This window comes from Carassius auratus, unplaced genomic scaffold (assembly GCF_003368295.1).
Source record: "Carassius auratus strain Wakin unplaced genomic scaffold, ASM336829v1 scaf_tig00022937, whole genome shotgun sequence".
NCBI lineage: Eukaryota > Metazoa > Chordata > Actinopteri > Cypriniformes > Cyprinidae > Carassius > Carassius auratus.
In genome coordinates, this window is record NW_020525229.1 from 160,693 (window position 1) to 185,936 (window position 25,244).

Genomic DNA, 25,244 nt, shown 5'->3' on the forward strand with positions numbered 1-25,244 from the left:
TATTATTAATAAAATATTTATTATGAATTATGTTTTGTTTCAATCATGTTCATGATTATATTTCTTTTTTTTTAACTAGGCCTATGTTTGAAAATCGGTTCTGTATATCAGTTATCAGTACACTTATATTTATAACAAATTATTTAAAAAAACAATAATAAAATAACATTATTTAACATTGAACATTAAGAATAATACAATAAAAAAATATTGGCTATAGGTACATTTAAATAAAAAAAAGTTTATCAGGAAGAATAATGCAATAAACAAGTAAATCTAAAAACTAATACTACAAAAGCATAGAAAATTAAGAAAGGAAGGAATCTAAACCCTCCAGATCATTTTCAGTATTTCAAAAGCATATGCAACCCTATAACAACAACCTAAATCCACCTTTGAGGAGCATCATTATGCTTTTAAAGGTTAAGATGGCATTCAGCGATGTTGACACCGCTTCTGATGTAAAGGTAAGCCGACCTTTAAATGAGCCTGACCCACATCTGAAGTCTAGAAAGCCACTGGGCTGTATTTGCATTTTTACCATTCACGTTACAGCAGTGAGTCATATAATCTGACCTTACATCCTCTGTCTGTCTATTCCTCTAGCTCAATTCCTCATTTTCACTCTCACCAGATAAAGCAAATTGATCTTGCGCTTCAGCCTGGTTTAATCATTTCTGGGTGTCAGTAACTGTCTCCTCCAAGCTGTCTGTCTGTCTGTCAGTCTGTCTTGCTTGCTTATTAACTGCAAACAGGATACATTAAGTGCAATGCATTTCCTGGAGCTGCAGTGAGATGCGATGTAGACAGGAGACTATACACTGACCACGATTAGATTAGAGCGAGATATGGATCCACATTACAAACAAAAACCACAGTTATGGGTTACAGGAAAATCAGAATACAATTGTTGGACACACAGCGAAGTACAGATGCAAAAAAATACATGTAGAGCAGGTACATTTGTGACCCTAGAGCACAAAATCAGTCTTAAGTCGCTAGGGAATATTTTTAGCAATAGCCAAAATTACATTGTATGGGTCAGAATTATAGATTTTTCTTTTATGCCAAAAATCATTAGGATATTAAGTAAAGATCATGTTCTATGGAGATCATACTGTTAATATATTAAAACGTAATTTTTTAATAGTAATATGCATTACTACGAACTTCATTTGGACAACTTTAAAGGTGATTTTCTCAATATTTAGATTTTTTTTGCACCCTCAGATTTCAAATTTTCAAATAGCCATATCTCAGCCAAATATTGTCAGATCCTAACAAATCATACATCGATGGAAAGCTTATTTATTACAGCCTCATCATGGGATGCATTAATCTCAATTTTGAAAAATTGACACTTATGACTAGTTTTGTGACTACATTTTTGTTTTACGCGAGACCAGATTCCATTGCAGATGGCAGGCTGATTGAACATAGCAGGTCTAACAAGAACAGATTGGGTTGAGACGGGAACCTGCTCATCCAATGAACTGTGACTCTTAGCGGGAATGCAGCCAAACTGCCAAGAATTATAAACCTAGAAGGTTAAGGGTGTGTGCTTGACAAATGTTACAGATGAATTATGGATTTTACAGACTTAAACATTCGGAAACCAGATTTTTATGAAATTTTATTTTAATCGCCTGTTTTATCCACCTAGTAAAACTGCAAATATGATTCATATAAAATTTTTGCATGATATGGCTGGAAATGAGAGACTACTGGGTTTAAATACATTAAATAAGACTAAAAACTCTAAGCGAACTGTTTAACAGTGTTATTAAATCATTTTTTTAAAAACGAACATAATATATTTAACATGATAATATAAAATTGCAAAAATGAAAATGTGCTGTAATACATATAATTTTTGAACACCACAAATCTATTCTATACTATTGTGTCTAAATATATTCAAAGTAACACATAAAAAATTCATTTCAGAAGAAAACGTGAGACGGCACAATATTATATTATATGTATAATTAATTTTCATTATGTCATTTGTGAAAGATTGTTTATCAAATTAACTTTTCATTAAAAAATCGAATATGAATGAATACAAAATTTAATATTTCATTTATTAGATTTAAATATTTTTATTCAGTTCTTTTTTTGCGAAAACAAATGAATCATTTTTTTATTTCAATTTCAAACAATTTGCTTAATCAAATGCTAAATTCGACACTTTTCTCTATTCAAAGAATTATTTTAGAAGCTTTTTTCTATTCTACGGTCTCTAGATACAATAAAAGCAAAACATTACTGCTCTCATTATAGAAGCAGAAGTGAATATAGACAAAACAGTGATTTCAACAATGTTAATATATTACTACTGTTTTAAAGTCTAACATGCATGTAATATATTATATATATATATATATACATTTTATCATCTGAATCAGTGTGGTTTTGTTTAATGAGATTAACTGTGTTTTTCACTTATTTATTTGTCAATTTTGAGAAGCTACGATAATTGTCTGACCTCCTGCTATTGAAACCCCTGCCTTGAGGAAACCAAGCACTTCCTCACAGCGGTTGAGTTTCCTCTAAAAGCCTGGGTGCTAATCAGCATTATCCAACCTACTGTGCCATTTGTAGCTGATAATGTTACAACGGCTGCATCTTACGTGTCTGATGTTTCACCTGCATGCTATCAGGGTCAATTCCCCTACAAGAGAAACCCAAAAGTCACAGGTGTTTACTTGAACCACATGCCTCTGGAAGCTTCTTGAACTTGACAAACACATCAACAAATTGCAACTTCACCCATAAAAGGAGCATTTTAACGATGGAAACGATTGTTTGCAAGAAGCCGTGTGGTGCGTGTCTTTGCTTCTGGATCAATAGTCACCCGTGAGCCTTAATGAGGCTTCTTGCACAACGGAGTGACATTATTAGCAGCATGAGTAAGTTATCGATGGATGAGAGAGAAAGGCTAAAACACACTTTCTTCTGTTTAAGAACAACGACTTGTTCTTCTTTAAACGTTGTCCGTTTTGGTTGCGGCTGATCACAAATGTGACTTCCCCATTGCATCATTTCTCAGCTGCAGCCTCAGGCCATCATGGGAGCTTAATGTAGGTTAAAACATGCAGTGGAAGAAAACAGTGCCAGGAAAGACAACGCCAGAGGAGGTGAGATATAACAGCAGAGCAGTGGCAGTGTCGATTTATGCAGCTGATATGAAAAACGGACTTCAAACTGACTGCTGGATGCAAATTGCACAACTGCAGAGTTCCACCTCCTGCAGTTTTTTGGATTACTGCGGCTTTTCTTTACAGTACAGCTCTCGATGTCCCACACCATCTTCAATTGAATTCAAATCAAGGTTGCAGGTTGTTCATGGAGCTGCAGTTGAGGAGAAAATGTTCTGAACTTCTATCGCAAGCAGTTGAAAAAGTTAACTAGAAAATTTGTTTTGGTTGCGACTGACATACTAATGAAATTCACATGACACGAAATACGAATGATGAGATGTCAAGCACAAAACTGTGTGATCAGAATTTACGTTGAAACATCAAGAATGGATGATTGTTTTTGTCATTTTGTAGATGTTGCGATTTGCCAAGTTTGTTTTACTTTGTATTAAAATCTAAGTCAAAAAGAATATAAGAGAAAATTGATAATGAGATAAACTACGAATGTCACGAATGGTCAATTTTAGCAGTGTCGAAATTAACTAGAGCACTAGAGACAATCATGGGGGCTTCACTACAAAGAATATATGAACATATGTTGAACTCTGAACCATAATCCCACTATAAACCTGCCATCCTAACCATAACTCAAACCCCAAAACTTAAAAGCGAATATTTCAACGACTCACCGTATGCCGTCATGGTGCCTACGTAAGGTCCGTCCATCACGCTTTGGTTCTCCTCGGCGAGAGCTTTGATATATCGCTTGCTGAGGTCCAATATTTGCATACGTAGTTGTGCGCTGCTTTCATGTGTCGCCCTCTGCTGGATGGTGAAATGAAGCAGCATCATCCCCCAAATGAAGCCGAAACTCACCAGGAAGAATCCCAGCTTTTGGGAGGACAATTTCCACAGGTAGACGGAGCCCATGGCGAGGAAGTTCGTTTGTGTGATTGTGTGCAGTGTGTGCGATTCAGGATGAGTTGAGCCTCATGATGTTTGTGGGAGTGGTCTACTCTTTCCTTCCCGCATTGTAGGCCATTCCTTTTAGCGCAAGCTGTCAATCATACCAAAGACACGCCCTCCAGATGTGCCATCACAATGAAATCACTAGAAAGAAAAGAAAAAGTCAAACAATTAAGCAACCATTAAGACGTTACTTTTAGGTCACATTTTTGCGGTATAGATTTTCAACTGGCAGATTATAAAACTGAAAAAAATATTCCAAACAGGAGTAGGGTTGCTGTGATTAGTTGTTGACTGTTTTACTGGTGTGAAGCTGCAGCAGCGGTTATGTCACTTGCCCATCGAGGCACCGCCCTCACCCTTTTTTTTTTAAATTCTTTTTTTTTATAGTAATAAAAATCGTTTAGCTCAATTAGAAAACAGACATTACAATTAAAACTGATTGTGGCTGCTCAATGCAGCGTGGCGAATGACAGTTGCATCACAGATCAGATTAAATTTATCACATGAGGAGAAGATGACGAGAAGAGTGACAAGACGATGGCAGAAGAGTTTCAAGATGACCAAAAAGCGCTTGTTTTAAAAATATTTTGGATTTTGAAAAGCCTTTTGAATTCTGACACTTATATTGGACATTTTTTTAAACATTAATTTTATTTGATTTTTTTTTGGTTACACCGTGTTTGCTTATTTTTAGGGATGTCCCGATTAGGTTTTTTGCCCTAGAGTCCGAGTCATTTGATTTTAATTATCTGCCGATACCGAGCCCCGATCCGATACTTCTATCAGGGTTTCCCCTACCATTATATAAGGGGGGCGCCCCGCCCTCCTAACGGCTCAGCCCGCCATTTGTACTGTTTGTGTTTCCAAATGGGTCATGATCAAACTTTCACTGAGTTTCAATAATGGATCTGTTGTGTTTGAGGAATAAATGCGCTTTTCCTCCCTTTGACAATAAAATGAGGAAAAATGTACATATATTGGAATGTATGTGTTTTTTTTAAGTGTTTTTTTTTTTTTTTTAACCAGTTTTCATGTTGAAAATGGCATGGCAATGTTAGTTTTCAGTGTGTATTCATGATTTTTGAGCAAATTTACTGTGCAATATGAGTGGCTTTTTCCCATTTGCAAACAAATTGTCTCTTAGAAAATCTAATGTGAATACAGATGACAAAACACTAACCAAAACCAAGAGTTTTGTATAATCATAGTTGGTTGAATGAAATCAGTGTATAGTCAGAGCAGGTTTTTAAAGGACACATTAAATGTTATTGCATTTCCCTGCTGAAAAAAAAAAATAAGCCTAACTGTGCGTTCACACCGCCGGCGTCGAAAGCGTCAAAAATTGCTCTTGCCGCTCTGCTCACGACGCTGCAGAAAGATTCGTGAGCGCTCAGACGCTCTGATGTAGATCGAATGCTTATTTTGTATTTAAAGTGGACGCAAAGCAAACAAGCTTGTTGATCTCGTGCAGACTAACCACAAGGAGGGTAACGTTATAAGTTAACCTCATTAAATATTGTTGTTGACGAAATATTAAGATCCTTTACTTAAAATTAACAAATCTCAGACACCTTGGTCAACGTATCACTTTTAATTAATTTTTTTATGTCCCTGTACGCAAACAGGGACACCTCATAGATTATTGCAAACTTGAAACAGCAATAATCAACCTGTCCTCTATTGTGCTTGGGAACTAATGTGATCGGAGCTGCGTTCTCTGGAATCCTCTCAAGCGGTGGACTTCTACGTTCCAATTGGTTGCTGCCCAACCGCGTCATAGCTCATTACCATAAAGTTGCCTTGATTTCAACTCTCCTCGACGCTCTCAACGGCCAAGTCGCACCGCGCCGCTCCTCGCTGCTGCTCGACGCCGGCTTACATTGAAAATGAATGACTTCCGGCCGCTTTGACGCTCTCGACGCCGGCGGTGTGAACGCACAGTAAGTAGGTTGACAGATTTTAGTTGGTCTTCCAGCCCGGTCCTTTGGTGGTCGAAGCTGGTCAGAAGGCTGGTTTAGAGGGGTTTTGACCACTTCCTTAGCTGGTCAGGCTGGGATACCAGCTGGAACAACCAGCTTAAACCAGCTTGACCAAGCTGAAAGACCAGCCTTGACCAGCTAAGTCTAGGCTGGTTTTAGCAGTTTTTTTTTTGCAGGATAGAATAATCGTTATTAATAATCGTGATTTTGATTTTAACCAAAATAATCGTGATTATAATTTTTTACCATTATCGTGCAGCCCTGATAGATGGCACATAAAGAATGAAAAGAAAGTTATTTAATAATAAATCAGACCCGGCTTTAAGTGTTAGTGTCTGTGTCAATTTTCCCCAACCCAACCCCCCCAAAAAGCTGTAAACCTAGGGGAAACACTGTCTAGAATACATAAAAAAAAAGAATAAAGAAGAGTGAAAAACAGGATGTTCAATAAATTACATTTTGAAATATATTCAAATATAAAACAGCTATTTTAAATAGGCTAGTAAAAATATTTCAAAATAAAAATATGCACCCCTCCACTGCATGCACGCACAAAAACCCATAAACAGAGAGAGATGGAGAGAGATGACATTCACACTTAAAATCTGTATGATAAACGGTTTAATTCAGAAGACCTTAACTCAAACCATATAATGACTGTAACATGCTGAAACATATTAATATAATAAACGTAACCGAATGATGGCATTTATTAACATAACAGTCCGTCGATTAGCATAAATCAACTCCCCATAAGGCTACAATATTTCCATTTAAAATATGGAACCTCTAAAGCAGGGGTTGGCAAGTAAGTTTGGCATCGGGACAAAAAATATTGCCAATAGATGGCGGGCCAAAGCATATTCAAAGGATAATTTAGGAAATTTAGTGATGAAAAATGCAACTGGAATTGTCTGTGACAGACTGTTACAGTGTCTTTTGTAACTGGTAGTGAACTGGTACTCTGTGTTAAAACCTGTAGGAGGACAGTCATTGGAAAAAAGGCCACATTTGTGTGGCGGTGTTCGGCAGTGTACGTGAGCGGAGCGGAGATTCAACAATTTCCCTTCCATGCTGATTGTATTTAATAATCACTCCACTCCGGGTTCACCATTTCCCCACTACCGCTCCACTCCTCGATCATTGATATCGGAAACACCGCTCCGCCTTCGCTCCATGTCTAAAGTTTTTCAGTACAGTTCTGTTCATAATGTATATTAAAAAATACAATTTCATTCGAAATTGGATACAGATGTAGTAGCACTGTATTGTATTTGTTTGAATGCATTAATGATGTAGTTTTTGTTTAAATCATGCTTTCAACTGAAAATATCTATATCTAGAAGGAACAAACTAATTCCTTGAGAACTAGAACTTCCTGATCATGTCCATGTTGTCTATGTCTGCTCAGAAGACACTAGTAATCACTAAAAATGTCCTAGTAATAACTCAAAAGACCCTAGCAATGACAGAGATTACTCTAGCAAGAAGCAACCACCAAACTGACCCTAGTAACCACCAGCGTTGAAGAAAGCACCCAGATAACTGTCCCAACCATCCAGATGATGGCCAGAAGTGGTTCGGCTGCAAAGCATGTAAAGGAAACTACTTTGTTCCACCTGTGCTGCCAGGCAACGTGACTACAGCTGTGATATCATAACAGATAACCGCATAACCAGGGTCACAACACGGTGTCTAGCGTTTCACATTGTTGTGGAACTAAACGGTGTCAGACATAACAGATTGTGCCGTGGCATTTCAATGAGGGAGTCAGGCCCAAAGCAAACCTCAAAGCAAACCTCGAACGAAAGGCTTCCAGAAAATGAAAGACAAATAGTTATTTTACATGGACACAAATATACTTGTTTGCATTTGGGCACAGATTTAAATACAGTCAGCAGAAGCGGACGCCACATAGCAAAAGGCACAGAGGCTGAATACACAATAACTGGTGACATTTCTGATGCGGTTAAAACATTAATCGATTGATGACCATATAATCCCAGAATAATCAGTTTTAGAAACACTTCAATCTCCTTTCTGACCTTTGATATTTATTACACTGTTTAATGGATGTTGTTAAAGCAATAAGCCACTCCAGGCCAAGGTGTCGAGCAGGTCTTGCAACCCTATCAAAATCACTGCACCAGCAAGCCCTACGAGGATAAAAGATACAGACGAGATAGGTTTAAAATGTGAGATCATAGCTAGAATAAATGTTACGTAATTTCCTGATTGAAAAAACATCCAGTCTTTCACTCTGCCTGTGTCGATTTGAGTCTTGTTTCAGACAAGATGCTCCTCCGTTGGTCACGGAAATGGAAAGTGAAACATAAATCTATAGGGGTGGTTGGATTTATTCACGCACGTTAAAATATTTATTTAAAGCCTCTTTCTTTTCAGATTCTAATTTAAGGCATTATCTCAATAGGCTGTATGTTAACTTACTGGGAGAAAACCGGTAGTTCTTTGTGAAAGCAGACATTAGAGCACCCCATATAGCCAAAACAGCATTATCAAAACATCTATATGAAAATTCGACTGTGAGATTGGTGGTCAAATCCGGCTCCTCCTATCGAAGCATTGACTATCTGGGGTCACCCCAGTACATTTAATTACTTTATACAATGTGATGAATTCATTACTTTTTTGTTGTTCTACTGTAGTTTTTTGTCCTGTTGCTTATAATTAGTTTCTCATGCTTATTTAAGACTAATCCAACCCTATGCATATGCGACTAAATTTTACTCTATGTGACAAAATGATGTCTATCATTAGCCATTGGCTGATAAATTCTTCGATTTTACTCGCCAGTGTGTGTGTTCAAGGTTATTATAAGATTAGCACATTTTCACTCGCTGAACACTGACTGAGCTCTTCAGAGTTTCGCTCTCCAGGAGTGAACAAATAAATAAGTGAACGGATTCGGACAGTTACTCGCGTGAGACTTGGAGCTGTTGCAAAGACATTACCATATGTACTTTAATATAACATGTACCTAATTTTAGAAAATAATACTAATAGCAATAATACTCAAAATTACTTTATATTGCAGTTATACATACCTCCGCGTCAGCTTTGTGGTTTCATCGATGGTATATAATTATTTTCTTTTTTTTTTGTAATGCTTTTATGTTCATAATCATTAAATGCTGTTAAAATAATGTGCTGAGAACAAAAATAAACACACGTAAACACGTTCATAATTATGTATTTATTATTTTTAGTATCTTGACACTCGCTGGTTGAGCGTCCTCAGGCGACCGTTCATTTTACATCAGAATACACTACCTGTTATTTACGAAAAATGATTAATTATCCACCAAATTATTATCATTTTTGTAAGTTAACAATGATGCCACCTCAGTAAATTAGTCCAATATTAAACTGAGTTATTGCCTAAACGGAAAAACGTTAAAACAGTAACACCCTTCTATCAGTATTCTGTCAGTAATAAGAGTGGGTGTAACATTATCTTTGAGAGCAATTAAAATGTTTGACCATTGTGGTTTTACATAATAGGCAAACAAATACGTTACAGTTTTTTAAATAGGTATAGGTCACTGAAAAATGAAAATGTTTCCCCCTCAGGGCATCCAAGGCATAGATGAGCTGGTTTCTCCAGATGATTTGGAGAAATGTAGCATTGCATCACTTGCTCACAAGTGGATCTTCTGCAGTGAATAGGTGCCGTTAGAATCAGTATAAACTGCTGATGAAAACATCACAATAATAATCCACATTAATCAAGTCCATCAATTTTGTCTTGAGAAGAAAACAAGTTCAAGTTCTTTAAGGCAGGTTAACTTTACACTGTCACTTTCAGCTAATATAGGGGTCAATAATAACACTTTCTCCATTAAAAAAAAACATCCTTTGTCCTCTCACATCAAAATCCACCAATTTATTGATTTATAATTAATTGATTGATTAGAACTGTTTTTGCTTGTAAAAGGTAGCTTCTTGATATGTGCATATTTCTCTCCTGATTCAGACATTTGTTTCATCGACGAAAACAATAATTATGGATAGAGGACTCATATTTTAGTGGGAGAATACATTTTGAAGTTGAAAAAGTCTTAATTATGGGTTTCTTACATACAAACAGTACAAACGACTGGAGTCGTTCGGATTATTGTGATGTTTTTATCAGCTGTTTGGACTATCATTCTGATGGCACCCATTCACTGCAGAGTATCCATTATTGATCAACTGATGGATCAAATGGTACATTTCTCCAAATCTGAATGAAGAAAAACTCATCTACATCTTGGATGGCCTGTTTCTTTATCCACATTTTATATGTCTTGTTTATTCAAAATACTGCTGATAAAAATATAAACTAGGATGTTTTGTAACTGTTCGGTAAAAAAAACAAAAAACACAGTAAAATGTTTATAGTCTTGCTTAAAAGTACTTTTCTGACTAAATTACTAATAGATATCTACAAAACTACATTTTAAAGAAACACCACTATTTTTGAAAATAGGCTCATTTTCCAACTCCCTAGAGTTAAACTTGAGTTTTACCATTTTTGAATCCATCCAGCCGATCTCCGGGTCTGGCGTTAGCACTTTTAGCTTAGCTTAGCATAGATAATTGGATTTTATTAGACCGTTAGCATCTCCCTCAAAAATGACTGTAATTTTCGAGGCCGATATGGCTAGGAACTATACTCTCATTCCTGCGTAATATCATAGCACCTTTTGTAATTACTCAAATTATATTGTAACTATCAGGCTAAATGATTTACACCACAAATGCAATGGGAAAACTTGTAAGTTTGTTTGTTTTATTTTTGGCATCCTGGAAATATGACATTGTTAGAACTTGCAAGAATTCTAGTGGAACCCTGAGGGGCGCGAGTGCCTGAAATAGAGTGGAACAGCATTCACAGAGAAAGTGCCTTTTCCCTCGGAAACTTACGTAACCATAGACAGCTATGGAAAATGCTGATGAATAATTTAAAATAGGCTCTAGCGTTTTCACCAGGAGTTGTTCAAAGAGGTTATTGTACTGTACTGACAATATTAAAAAAGATTAATCTGTTGACTGACAGAATTTCAGGTTAGCCAACTTGGCTAACTTGAAACTAAACCTGAAACCTTAACTAACACACCCACGGACTGATAGTAAAAGTACTTTAGTTGCAAATTAGGCCTGATTAAATTTGCACATGATAGGTGTTATTACTACTCAAATGACTAAAACGCTGCCCACATCTTGATAAAATTCTGTAATAAAATCAAGCACATTTCTTTCCCCAGTCTCCTTAATTTGATCACACCAAAGCTGAGAAGCACTTAATGGAATTACTAAATTTGCTAAATTCTAGCTCTAAGAAACCAAATGTTTTTTTGTTTTGTTTTTTAAGTAAAGACTGACAACTCAAGTAAATATTCTTGATATTACCTCCTAAAGTAGTTTTGCAGTTGTGTCAACAAAACCTAGCCTCTCGGTTTGTACTTAAACATCACAAGATACCGTGAAAATCACATAGCACTTATTATAATATATTAAAGAAATGTTATAATAAAACTATATGCTATTTTTTTTTCAAGAAATTTCCATTTACACACAATGGAAGTACAATTTCCAGCTGTAAAAATTCATTTCACAACTTCCAAAAACTAAAATAAACAGTGCTTTAAACCATATTCCTGAAACATCTGTGTAAATAGCCAGTGTGGCGCCACAAGATTAATTACACTGTATTTGTACTTAAACGTCACAAGTAGGCGAGTATAATGAAATTATTTACAGTTGTTACCATCAGTATTTGTTGATACAGCACTGTAATATAACCACAGTTCACAAGTATTCGTGTAATTGAATGTACATTATAGAAATACGCTGACAAAACATCTATGATTTGACTCTTGCTTTTTTAACTTGCAAATATTTTTTATTTTCATAGTTTTTACAGCACTCCTCTTCCTGTCTGTTTTACTTGCTTCTCCTGTATGTAATTTTTTTTCTGGAGGGTTGAAAAAAGCAACAAGAACAGGTTGATCCAGTCAGTGATTCCAGAAAACACTGTCAAAGAAGTTGACTATATTGTGCAAATGACATGTAAATATGTGCAAAAATCTGTGTGCGAGAAGTCTACAAATCTCCTTAAAAAGTCTTTGGAATATTCTAAAAAAAAATGCTAATAGCATTCTAGAACAGGAAAAAGTTTCAATTTACAGTCTTTTTTGGGAAATAGAACCAAAAATATTGATGACATCATCCTGCACTATACAAATTTTCGTCCAATCGAATTCTCTCGGAATGAAAACGTCCCTCCTCCTTTGCTTGTCAAGCAATTTCACTGCTTTAAGTTGAAGTTTATCAAATTAAATCACGATGGTTACTAAACAGATAATGTTGGATTTTAGAATTGATATGTTCGGTTAACATTTTTGAGAAACATTATATTTTAGAACATGGCTATTATGCAACCAGGATGTTTTTAAAGGAGCTTCAGCCAGAATATTACAACTGATTTGACAGCCAAACAAAACAACAGTTGATCCCAGTGAGCAAGCCCTTTACTCCAGGCCAAAAAGGGCCTTTTCCTGAGCTACACACGCAGGCGAAATTATCCCCGCTGAGGCCTGCTGTCAGAGCAAATCTCTTGAGGAAATTTTCTGAATGCAAAATGCATTCTGTTTGCTTCCACGGTAAAAAATGTAGTTGGTGTAAGAAACATAGGATCAGAAGTCATTACATAATTAAAAATGACACCTTCAAGACCTTTAAGGTTCCGCTACCAGCATTCCAATGAAACTACCCAAAGTCTTAAAGGGATAGTTCATTCATAATGAAAATTTCCTGAACATTTACTTACTCTGTCCATCAATTAACATCTTGTGAAGTGAAAAACAGCATGTTTCTAAGACACAAATCCATCATTGAGGTCTTTTAACCATCACTTCTGGCCAAAATATGAGTCCATCGCCTGTGTTTAGAACACCTTTTACCCGCAAACAATTTTTAATCTGTGTGTATTTCTCTCCTGATTCAGGCAAGATACCTCTTTCAATGGAGAAATCAGTATTATGAATAGCAAACACCTCATTCTGACGGCACCCATTCACTGCAGAGGATCCACTGGTAAGCACTGAGCGATTGGTGTAATACTAAATTCCTCCTAATATGTATAGATGAAGAAACTAACTCATCTAAATACTGCAAGACCCAAGGGTGAGTAAATCTTTGCAAAGTTTCATTTTTGGCTGAATTACTTCTTTGACTCTACCGAGGGAAATTTTTTCTGAAGACAGATTCTGAGGGAAATGTAAGAGGTGTTTCCAAGGTGCTTTCAAGACGACGTCAATAAATGTCAACTCGGCTCAATCTACACATCAACACATATGCCAACAGACAGTCTTGTGTCATTGCCCGTGATGAAATCCAGCAAAACCAGTTTACGATAAAAAACCAGGTAAAGCTCACAAGGCGTATCATTCTGATTGGATGTCATTTTTGCACAATTAAAAACTCATCAAACTTCCTGAACTGCTGAAACAGACTCTTCTATTACCTGGAAGAAAGTCGCTATTTATATCATTCACACCTCCAAGTTTTTTTGCAACCCACATCCTTTCTACAAATGAACTCGCATAAAGCTTCTCTTATACAGGTTCAAGAGGCCTGAACATAAAGAGCGCTTGCAGTAAACGGGGCAAAAGCAGCCAGTGTACTCAAAGGGGGGCAATCGACTTTAAACCAATGGCCAAGGTCAACGGCTATTCATTGATACCACAGATTAGACTCTTGATTTACACTGCACTGAAGGTCTATTTATAGACCATCACATGAGATCAAGCACAGCCCGAGAAGAGGAAGTTATAAAGATATGTACGGCAATAAAACACTTTTTAGGACATTTCTGAACGTGTTATAACAGGGACATTGTGCCAGTTATCTGTTCCTCCATCCTTTGAAGTCAATTCCATTTCGGCAACAGAGAATTTGGTGTTCTGAGGCAAGTTATGACTAGCAATTACTGTTAAGATTACAGATTTTTTAAAAATCCCTTAACCTTAGGCATTAAACTCCATTGCGTATTACATTTTTCAGGCCACTAAGGACATAAACAATACAGTTTAGCTATCAACTGAAATCAAATGTTTTTGTATATCGACAACGTATGGAAAGAGCATGGACAACTATGAACTAACAACAAAAGTTGAATGGTGTCTTTGAAACAACTAAACATACTGTTTGAAAAGAACGAGATCACTGCCTGACTTTCTGTGGTGGGACAGAAGATTAAACGCATCAATATTACGGTTATAAAACACTGTACGCATTATTCAATTATGCATTGTTCTGTGAAAACCAACGACAGTGATATATGACGCAGAAGAGCCAGTTATTCTTCATAACTGACACTATGACATCTCAAAAACCTCTTTAATACATTACACTCTGAACGGTCTAAAGGCTTAATCAATTGGCACATCTGGGACTCAACCCAACAACCTTCACCAAACTACTCCAAAGTTAAGCCATTTTAGATAACTGCACCAAATTGTTATGCAGCTTAATGGTTAAGGGCCAAGGTTTGCAATAAAAAGGTTGTAGGTTTGAACCCCAAAAGCTTGATCCGATCACCACTAACTGTTCCCTTGAGAAAGACACCTCAGGTTACTGAGTAATAGCTCCTCATTTAAAGTATTGTGGTTATGGACCACACTGTAATATCATGATATTTCTATATAATTTTTTTCCACTTAACTAAATAATTAGCATATTCAAATACCACTGTGTTTACAGGAGGAAACTAAAAAAAATACAGTAACGTTAGTAGGCTTCAACTTGATTTGCATTTACCATGCCATTCTAATGTAATGTACCATGGTATAGCCCGACATAAAAAGCACTGAATGGCACGGTTTGGACATAATATCATGTACTATCAAGGCTTTTTAAACATGTACATTTGTAGTATCATGGTATTCTAGAAAGTACCTTGGAGTACAATGTCAATACCATTAATTAATTCAGTACCATGGTATACATCAAAGTGCTACCATCACTTTAAGACGGAAGAGCCACATTAGTGTTGCTGTAAGGCTTATCTGTAAATGTATAATAGAAAACCAAGGATTAAACACATAACGCGTTTGTGAGCGATAGATCTGAGTGCATAAATAACAAAAAAATAAAGAAGTAATAACATATATGCGCGTGTTCCGCAGTGAACTGCATCGCACCAATGCGCCCCGCTTTCATTCTGTACGCTTTTAGAAGGCGAACCAACCAAACACTAACCTGATTAAAGATTTAAGGTGGTGATATGGATGTTAAAGGCTGTAGAAAAGCCGGTGGTTGCGATGTGGTCGGCGTCGGTGTGATTCAAGGCACCTGACAACGGTCGGTGTGTGTCGTTTCGCTGTCTGATCACATTCAACACAAAGATCGTCGAGACGCACAGGAGACCGCAGGGAGCGTGGCGATTTTACCCACGTCAATGAAAAGCGTTAAAACCCAACACGGCGCTCGCCAAGGGTCCCTAACGTTATAGAGCGTCTCAGGTGGTAATTTTTTTTATTATTTAGTTATATTATTCTATAAATTGATACAATAAACGTAGATCTAAATTAATCTCACAAAATAAAACACCAAAAAATTAAGGAAAAAATGTTTGAGAATATATTTTCCGTTCAATAACAATTAAGTGAGTGACAAAATTCCTAAAAAATGAAGAAAACCAGATATGTCAGAAACCAACTGGTCATAAATTTACATTATAAAACAGATAAAACAGATCCTTAAATCTAATTGGTTGAGCCGCGTTCGAATCTGTTGTAAATTACACTATAAAAATACACCTTTGTTTAATTCTGTGTGTTCCACGGCAATCAAAACCAATAAGCCCCGCGAAGCTGTGGTTTAACGTGAATTTATAACAGATAAGGGGTTGGTGTAGGCACTCCAATTCACTGTAAAACCATGGCATCTTGGGGCTTATTGCATAGGTAGAATTCTGGCTGATTTCTCACAACTGATTCGTGAATGAATGATTCGTTTGAGTCGACTCTTTGCAGGAATCACTCGAGGCCTCAAGTTCAACGGTCAACCGCCCACTTGAAGGCAATATTATCAGAGAGCGCCGACGTAGGCCTAAATATCAGTTTGTTCCTCAAACAAAGCTATGGTGTGATTTCTGATAACGTGAAACATAGTCATAAGGACTGCTTTTATTGTGATTTCCTGGGCGTGACAAATGTATACTTTTGTATCCCGAAAAATAAAGAAAGTCATACGGACCTGTAACGTGATGGTAAGTAAACATTAACAGTGATTTTGAGGTGAGCTATGCTTTTAATGTTGAATTTGACAGAGAGTTGGACTACAATACGAAAGTATTGGTGTATCCTGACATCTATTGGACATTCAATGAACTTGCAGTTTAAAAGCTGTTTTGGTTTGTCGTTGACTTTCAAATATAAAGACTAAAGTAAATCTTGAAAAACTAATAAAATATTATGAGAGTAAAATTGGCTTTATAACAGTATAAGGATTTCACAAAAAAGATTGTTCTCATTTATTACTAATTCCAAAACCACTTTTCTTCATTTGTTTTGGTTGAAGGTAATAGGTAAGTAAACAGTGACTGAATATTTATTTTGGATTTAAATTAACTTTGGAGTCCCTTTAAAACTGAATTTTGGACTTAAAATGAGGCCAGTTTGAATGTACATTTGTGCTTGGACAGAAAATGTAACCTGAACGACTGCTTCTCTGAGACAAAAAAAAACTGAACAGAAGTGTATTTAAAAAACAAAACAAAAACAAAAAACCTACTAATAAAACACTTCTAATATGAAAAAGTACTTCACGGTCCAAAAATTCAGTCTTTTGTTCACAAATACAATGAAGGTATCCGGCGTTCCTTGATGAATGTCCTACAAGGACAAAAAGACGTTTGCTCAAAAATCATGCTCTCTAACTTCCTTTCAGGATGAAGAAACAGTCATATATATACAGGGGCGGCTTTATTGATTTGGGGGCCTCAGGCAAAATATATGAATGGGGCCATAAGTATTTGCACACATTTACAAATTTAGCCTTCAGGCTCCTTTTTTGTTGTGATGCATGCTGCTGCATAATGGTGTCCCACAGTTGTGGCCAGTGCTTCTACATTTCTCATGTACATGTTATAATGGCTTTCTTTCATTTTGTAGACCAAAATATAGCAATTGATTTAGGTTTTCACTTTCTTTCTATCTATCTATCTATCTATCTATCTATCTATCTATCTATCTATCTATCTATCTATATATATATATATATATATATATATATATATATATATATATATATATATATATATATATATATATATATATATACACACACACACACACACACAGTGGGGCTCGAAAGTTTGGGCACCCCTTGCAGAATCTGTGAAAATATGAGTAATTTTCAAAAAATAAGAGAGATCATACTAAATGCATGTTATTTTTTATTTAGTACTGTCCTAAATAAGATATTGTACATAAAAGATATTTACATTTAGTCCACAAGACAAAACAATTGCTGAAATTATTCAAATAACCCCACTCAAAAGTTTGGGAACCCTTGGTTCTTAATACTGTGTGTGGTCACCTGATGATCCTCGACTGTCTTTCTGTTTTGTGATGGTTGTGCATGAGTCCCTTGTTTGTTCTGAAGAGTTAAACCGAGCAGCGTTCTTCAGAAAAATCTTTAAGGTCCTGCAGATTCTTCAGTTTTCCAGCATCTTTGCATATTTGAACCCTTTCCAGCAGTGAGTGTATGATTTTGAGATGCATCTTTTCAGACTGAGGACATTTGAGGCACTCAAACACAACTATTTAAAAAGATTCAAACATTCACTGATGCTCCAGAAGGAAACAAGATGCATTAAGAGCTGGGGGGTGAAAACCTTTGGAATTTGAATATCAAGGTAAATTGTACTTAATTTGTCTACCGGGAAACATACAAGTATCTTCTGTTGCTTACGAAGGACAGAACTAAATTTTCAATAAAATAAGACAAATTTGGCCATCTTCATCGTGTTCAAAAGTTTTCACCCCCGGCTCTTAATGCATCTGGTTTCCTTCTGGAGCATCAGTGAATGTTTGAATCTTTTTAAATAGTTGTTTCAAATTCAAAATTCTGAATAATTTGTAATGTATATTTATTCACGGAATTTAGAAGGTATTTAGAGCCCACAATAACAATATCGTGCATATTAATCACCGCAATATATCGCATTACCGAATACCGGCACAAATCTCATATATATATATATATATATATATATATATATATATATATATATATATATATATATATATATATATATATAATGATAAAATTCACAATTGAGCCTTTAAATGATTTTTTAAGAAAAGAGGTGAGTTGGAAGTATGAATTATGATATTAATTTAAAACAGGGTTTTGTGGGTGGATTTTCACATTGGTCTGAACATAAACTGCAGATGTGATTATTGAAAATGCACATTGATTCTCTGCCAGCAGGAGGCGCTTTTGGAACATCAGAAATACAGCGGTTTCCCCAGTAACGACTGTAAACAAAGCAGCACTGCGCTCATAAATGCTGCTTTATCAGATAAAAAGAAAATGCAAATGTCATGGAAAGTTTTCTGAAGACAGTCGGTTCCCTCCGTTCATTCATATAAAAACTTGAATTAGTGAGAATGAGAAAAGAGTGAAAAATAAAGCCTATATGGAGGAGGAAAGTCCACTGATGACTGATGAGTCACCAGCATGTACCTGTGTGCCAAAGGCTGTCTAATTCTTAAAATGCACTTATTTTAGTTATTTTAACTACAAATTGAAATAATAATAATAATAATAATAATAATAATAATGAAAAGGAAATTATACATTTACACACCTAAGGATTATATCAATCAAACGAACTGCGTATGCATCCTCTACTTGGGTTCTCATGAATAAGTATGCAGCATTTAAAACAATAAACATATAATATGCATTGTTGCTCAATAATATTTAATTACAGCTTCAGATGCATGATATTTTCATTTGCTACGAGCAGGACACACAAGATCAAGTGTTCAACTTGGACATGCTGACAGTTGTCGTTGTGATAAACATGGTAAAAAGCAACCATTCTCGAGTCAGTGCTTAATATGCATCTCGTATATGAAAAGCATTTTAGGGGGCCCTTGGCTCTTGGGGGCCCAAGGCAGTTGCCATCCTTTTCCTAATGGGTAAGTCTTAATTAGTCTTCCTCCAACTCTTAACAGGTTACCTTCTTAACAAGTTGTGCGATAGCATAATTACAAATTTTTAGTTGAAATTACAGCCCCATTCCCAGACATCCCATAAGTCTGAGTGTAATACACTTAGAGGGTGTCTTAGAGTAGATCTTCAACATGAATTCATTAACCTGAACAAGTTCGCACAACGCTGCATCATTTTATATAATTGTGTGTATGTCACAATCAAATATGTAAAACATGGACATTGCCTTTGAACTCTTGTTCACACGTCCTACTGAAATTCTCCTCTTGTATATTTCGGAAATTTCTGATCGGTGTGCATGTCCTCAAAGTGTGTCTGTGCATTTCAGATAAGCCTCCTGCATTGTTTACAGTAAGGAATGACGGAGCTGGGCCATTTTCGCTGGGTTTGTTGCTATGGAAATGGACAGTGAGCACTTGGGTGAGTCTACAAGTCAAGCAGACTTTAAACAGTAAGAGATCTCCTAAAAACTCTCAGAACATTTTCCTGAGGGTCATCTTACAGTTTGAATAACTTCATTCTATTTAATTACACAGATCTTTCACATTTGAAGTCGGTCTCTCCTCCTTGGCTTTCTCTTGGCCCACTGAACACCCCTGAGAAGCATGTTTTTGCTCAAAGTTTGCTGTTTCAGTGCTCAGGGGACTTAATGAAGTTCTCTGTGAAATGCAAATCAGCTTTATTTTTTATGTCCGAAAGTCCTCCGAAAAAATACAATTGTTGACGCAAAGTATGAGTAAAAGATGCACTCGTAGGAAAAGGATCATGATAGATATGACAGCTTAAGACGTTGCTGAGATGTCTACAGAAACTCTTGCCACGTGTGAGTCTTTATCTCAGGAGAAATGTCTAAAAAGCAGGATTTACTGTAAGTAAACTCTCCATTTAATCTCATTACAGTGTTTGAGAAGAACTGACATATTAAAGGGATCTCATCTGTGTTTCTGTTCCCTGCAGAGTGTGAAAATGAGCACCAAATTAATAACATCATATGAAAATGTTATTGCTTAAAAGCTGCTCTTTTGCAGCTCAGATGTCATGGAGATCTCATGTAAGTATCCACTTTGTTTTAGATCTTTCTCCTAAAATTCCTTTGTGGAGAAACAAAAATAGATCGATAGTGAGATGTCTGACTTTTGATTGCGGACTTTGGTCTTTTGACTACTCGGAGCAAAAACAAAAACTAGAAAGAGGTTTTTTTTTTTTTAAAGAAACATCTAAGAAACAGGAAACTTCTGTGGAAATCTTCATTTGCCCTCCAATGAATCTAATTTCAGTCTATAGGTAATGTAAAAGAAACATGGATCAGATATTGTTTATGTCTCAGTTGCTTCTCGAATGATATTAATGATATCTCATTAATGTTTTTGGTCCCTACATTCCTTTGGAGAAATACAAATTGATCAAATGATTTGATGAGAACGAGTTCAGTGAGATCTCTGACTTTGGTACCTTGACAAATCTTAAGATATTTCTGATGCTCTACAGGGAAACATCCAAGAAGCAGAAAACTTACTCTAAACTCGATTTGCCTTGCATTTATTCTCCTTGCAGTTGAAAAGCAACAACTGAAAGGTTCATGGGGTCTCATTCATGCTTATTTAATGGAAATTTCTTCTAAGTATCCTCTTCATTTTAGCTGTTTCTCCTGACATTGTTTCAGTTTTCATGAGTTCATAGTGAGATTTCAACTTTATATGGTAGACTCTGGAACCTTGACAAATCTGAGCACAGTTTAAGACTATTGTTACTGTACAGGTGTTATTTCTACCTGAACTGATTTCTCCATGTGCTCTCCATCAGCTGAAGAACAGCAACCGAGATAAAGAGATCTCATTTATGTTTCTTTCCCCGCAGAGTGAAAAAATCAGCATCAGATGAATAATAAAACATGAAAATGCCGCTCAGAAGCTGCTCTTCTGTAGCACAGGAGCTGTGAGGTTAAGGACCCTTTTCATTTGAGATGTTTCTCCTAAAATGCATCAGGGAAATAAAATGAGATCAAATCAGTTATTAGTTCAAAGTAAGGTCTGTGACTTTCTATTGCAGATTCTGGTACCTTAGAAAAATCTGAGCATAACACAACAGGTGTTATTTTTAGAAGAATCTCTCCATTTGCTCTTTGTTTAATCTCCTTGCAGTTGAAGAGCAACACTTGAGATATTAAACAGATATCGTTTGTGATATTTCATTTCTGTGGGGCTGCAAACACAACCCTGAATGTTCATTAAGCAACCCCAAAAAATGTAATATAGTAAGTCTGGCGTGAAGTGGAAAATGTGACTCTGATCTTTAGGAAAAAAAAATGTTGTTGGTTCCCATAACAACCCTTTTGTGAAGATCACGGAAGAGGAAAAATACATTCAGGTACCGTGTCATGCTAACATTTCAGAAACAATTGCAAACAGTGAATCAACTTGACATATTCCATTGACGCTTTCGCGATTTTCATATGAATGTCATTTCACGTCACACATTTCTGTTCAGCTTCTGGTCTAATATGTGGCGGAAGGGATTCTTACACAACATCCTCTGTGCTCACGCTTGGTTTAGTGGAAGCAAAAGGTTGTTGAGCACGGGCATGTGGGCAGGCACACATTATTTCATCAACACACTCACTTTTCCTTTTACAGCTACAAATGCACTGGTAATGCAGGTCTGGTTCTCTTGCTCTCTCTTTCTCTCGCTTTTGTTGTGGCTCACAAGGGGCAGTACACAAACAAGGAATTTTGCTACTATTTTTGCAGTATGGATGTGGCATTGCATACTATTTTACAGACTATGAAAATATAAAAATGCAATTAAGAAAAAAAAAATATATATATATATTGAGAGAGAGAGAGTTTGATTAATATGGATGTAAATAAATTTGCCTTATTCTTAAAGGACTATTTAATTAAAAATACAAACTAATAAATAATGTTTTAATAAATATATATTATATATACATACATACATATATAAATATATATATATGTATGTATGTATATTTAATATATTTAAAAATTAACAAATTTCAATAAAAAAATCGAAATAATGACAAATTAAAAGCTGTTTAAATAGAAAGTACTATTTTTATAGAATATTAAAACAAAAATGAACTTTTTAATGAAGAAAAATATTAAAATAAAATTTTTGAAAACTTTAAAATAAAATACTATTTTAATAAACTGAAAATAATAACTTTTAATATATTTTAAATGCTTTTTAATATTTGTAACAAAATATAATAAAACAAAATAATAAAAATTTAAAATAAAATACAAATTTAATTAACAAAATAATATTTTAAATAAAAATGTGAAATATGTTTTAAAAAACCTTTATAAAAATAAAATGAAAAACGGTTAAAAAAAAAAAATAGTGCACTTTCGAAGGTATCCTAAAAATAATGTGTCCCTTACATGCAGTGGTCCAGCACTAAGCTGAGATGGATGGGTGACCCAAATGAACACGATTCAAATAAAACAATGTGGTACTCTGCCCAGAATGCAGAGGAGGGTGAAAATCCCAGCACAAGAGTCCAACAGAAAAGAGGATTTAAACAGAGACAGGCAAGGGAGACAGAGAGAGGAACTTCTGAAGTTGTCATATTTTGAAAGTGGTCTGATAGAGCTCTTCACACGCACTCTGCCAAAAAACGAGCTGCCTTCAGGGCAGAGTTCTACTTCTTGCAAAGTCAGATTTGAAGTAGAAAAAGATTAATGATGAATATGAAACCACGTGAAGGGCAAGATGAAAGAGGAGAACATAGGCTAATAGAATGATGGGCTGGAACCGAATGGAATAGAAATAGTTCTGCTGAGGGTAGTTTTGATTACGTATAAGCCCTGTATTTCTGTGAACAGAACAGAATAACCTCAGTGTAGTGAGGAGAATAAAAGATGTCTCTTTGAGACCCATAATCAAGGTAGTTTGAATTAAATCAGTGTTCAAATCAGTGAAATTGCTCTCAAATTGCTGTGTATTCTCTCGTGTCTCCTAGATGCAGACGGTTATGGAAAGTGATGCTGTTCACCTATGAAACACTGAATGCACTAATAGAGTTGGCTCTATATAACATATAAAATATGAGTCATCTGTGGTCAGAAGCTACTATTGTGTATTTCCCTCCAAAATGAACAGAGAAATAGCACACAAACACCCACACTAGACTTGGCTCATCTCACATGGACAGATCGAGATGAACAGAAGGAATACAAAACTTTACGCTCTATTTTCACGAGAAAGATCAAGTTTTCTAATGCTTTGGAAATTGAAGTGGAAAAGTCTTCCATGTGGAACGATCCGCGCGTTCGTGCATAATTGCAGCGCTTTGGTTAAGAGGATTCCTTTCAGCAACCATCCATTCATGAGGATGTTGTCATGGTGGAAAATATTCACCGATATAAGTGGAGCAACTGGAATCGGGAATTCAGGAATTTTCCGCCTCGTTATCTTTTAAGGTTCGCCTCACGCAATTCAATCTGTCTTTTGGCGCCCTTTAACTGCCATTTAACCATCGACTATAAAGACGTTAGGCCTATAAACAAAATACTATACCATTATAGATTTTGTGATATGATTTATAATAATACATAACCATGTGAATTCGAGTAGGTGCTTATGGGCTAAACTCAGGGCTGCAGAGAGGAAATGGCAGAAATCAAAAAACTCTATGGACCTCAGTGTGTATCAATCTCTCCTCTCTTCCTTCTCTGCAAATGTCTTCACAGCTAAAACATCCTACTACCACAACAAAATTAACAGCTGCTGTGATGCTCGGACACTCTTCAAGACTTTCTCTTCTCTTCTTAATCCGCCGCCTCCACCTCCTCCATCGACTCTTACAGCGGACGACTTTGCAGCTTTCTTCACAAATAAGACAAGATCCATCAGTGACCAATTCTCCACACCGCAGACTGAGGAAAACTTCACAATGACCGATGCACACTCTTTATCCTCCTTCTCCCCACTCTCAGAGATGGACGTCTCCAAAATTCTCATGTCCAATCATCCTACTACTTGTCCACTTGATCCTATCCCCACTCACCTCCTTCAAGCGATCTCTTCTTCAGTCATACCTTCACTTACTCACATTATCAACTCTTCTCTTCAATCTGGAACATTTCCCTTAGCATTCAAGCAGGCTCGGGTAAGCCCACTGCTCAAGAAACCATCTCTAAATCCAGCGCTTCTTGAAAACTACAGACCGGTATCCCTGCTTCCATTCATTGCAAAGACACTTGAGCGGGCTGTGTTCAACCAGCTTTCTATGTTCCTTGGACAGAACAACCTCCTGGACAGCAACCAATCTGGCTTCAAAAGTGGCCACTCAACTGAGACTGCTCTGCTCTCGGTTACTGAAGCCCTGCGACTAGCAAGAGCAGCTTCAAAATCCTCGGTACTCATCTTACTGGACCTGTCTGCTGCTTTTGACACTGTTAATCACAAGATTCTCCTGTCCACCCTCAGAAAGATGGGAATCTCTGGAACTGCTCTCCTGTGGGTTAAGTCCTACCTCTCTGACAGATCATTCAGTGTGTCTTGGAGGGGTGATGTTTCAAAGTCACACCACCTTGCTACTGGGGTTCCTCAAGGCTCAGTACTTGGACCACTTCTCTTCTCCATCTACATGACATCTTTAGGATCTGTCATTCAGAAGCATGGCTTTTCTTATCACTGCTATGCTGATGACACCCAACTCTACTTCTCATTCCAGCCTGATGACCCGACGGTAGCTGCTCGCATTTCAGCCTGTCTGAGTGACATATCTAGCTGGATGAGTGACCATCACCTTCAGCTTAACCTTACAAAGACTGAACTACTGGTGATTCCAGCTAACCAATTGATTCATCACAACTTCTCTATACAGCTAGGCTCGTCAACCATAACTCCTTCGAGGACAGCCAGAAACCTA

General features: G+C 36.3%; 1 protein-coding gene and 1 long non-coding RNA gene across 4 annotated transcripts in view; one reads left to right on the forward strand and one right to left on the reverse strand.

Annotated features, from left to right (window-relative positions):
* The window catches only part of LOC113077639 (alpha-1,6-mannosylglycoprotein 6-beta-N-acetylglucosaminyltransferase A-like), a 60,316-nt gene extending 44,782 nt beyond the window's left edge, over positions 1-15,534 (reverse strand). For both annotated transcript variants that reach the window (XM_026249954.1, XM_026249953.1), the window contains exons 1-2: positions 15,356-15,534; positions 3,833-4,253 (exon numbers count right to left, since the gene is read on the reverse strand). In XM_026249954.1, coding sequence (XP_026105739.1) covers positions 3,833-4,073 — 241 coding nt within the window. In that variant the 5' untranslated portion in view covers positions 4,074-4,253; positions 15,356-15,534. The remainder of the gene's footprint in view (positions 1-3,832; positions 4,254-15,355) is intronic.
* Positions 15,535-16,170: 636 nt separating this feature from the next.
* On the forward strand, positions 16,171-21,340 carry LOC113077645 (uncharacterized). 2 transcript variants are annotated; one of them, XR_003281374.1, is made up of 5 exons: positions 16,171-16,367; positions 19,674-19,796; positions 19,882-20,213; positions 20,303-20,396; positions 21,203-21,340. It is a non-coding gene; the product is annotated as an uncharacterized LOC113077645 (long non-coding RNA). The 2 variants fall into 2 exon arrangements; XR_003281373.1 differs by having other exon boundaries at positions 19,674-19,765.
* Positions 21,341-25,244: the final 3,904 nt, after the last annotated feature.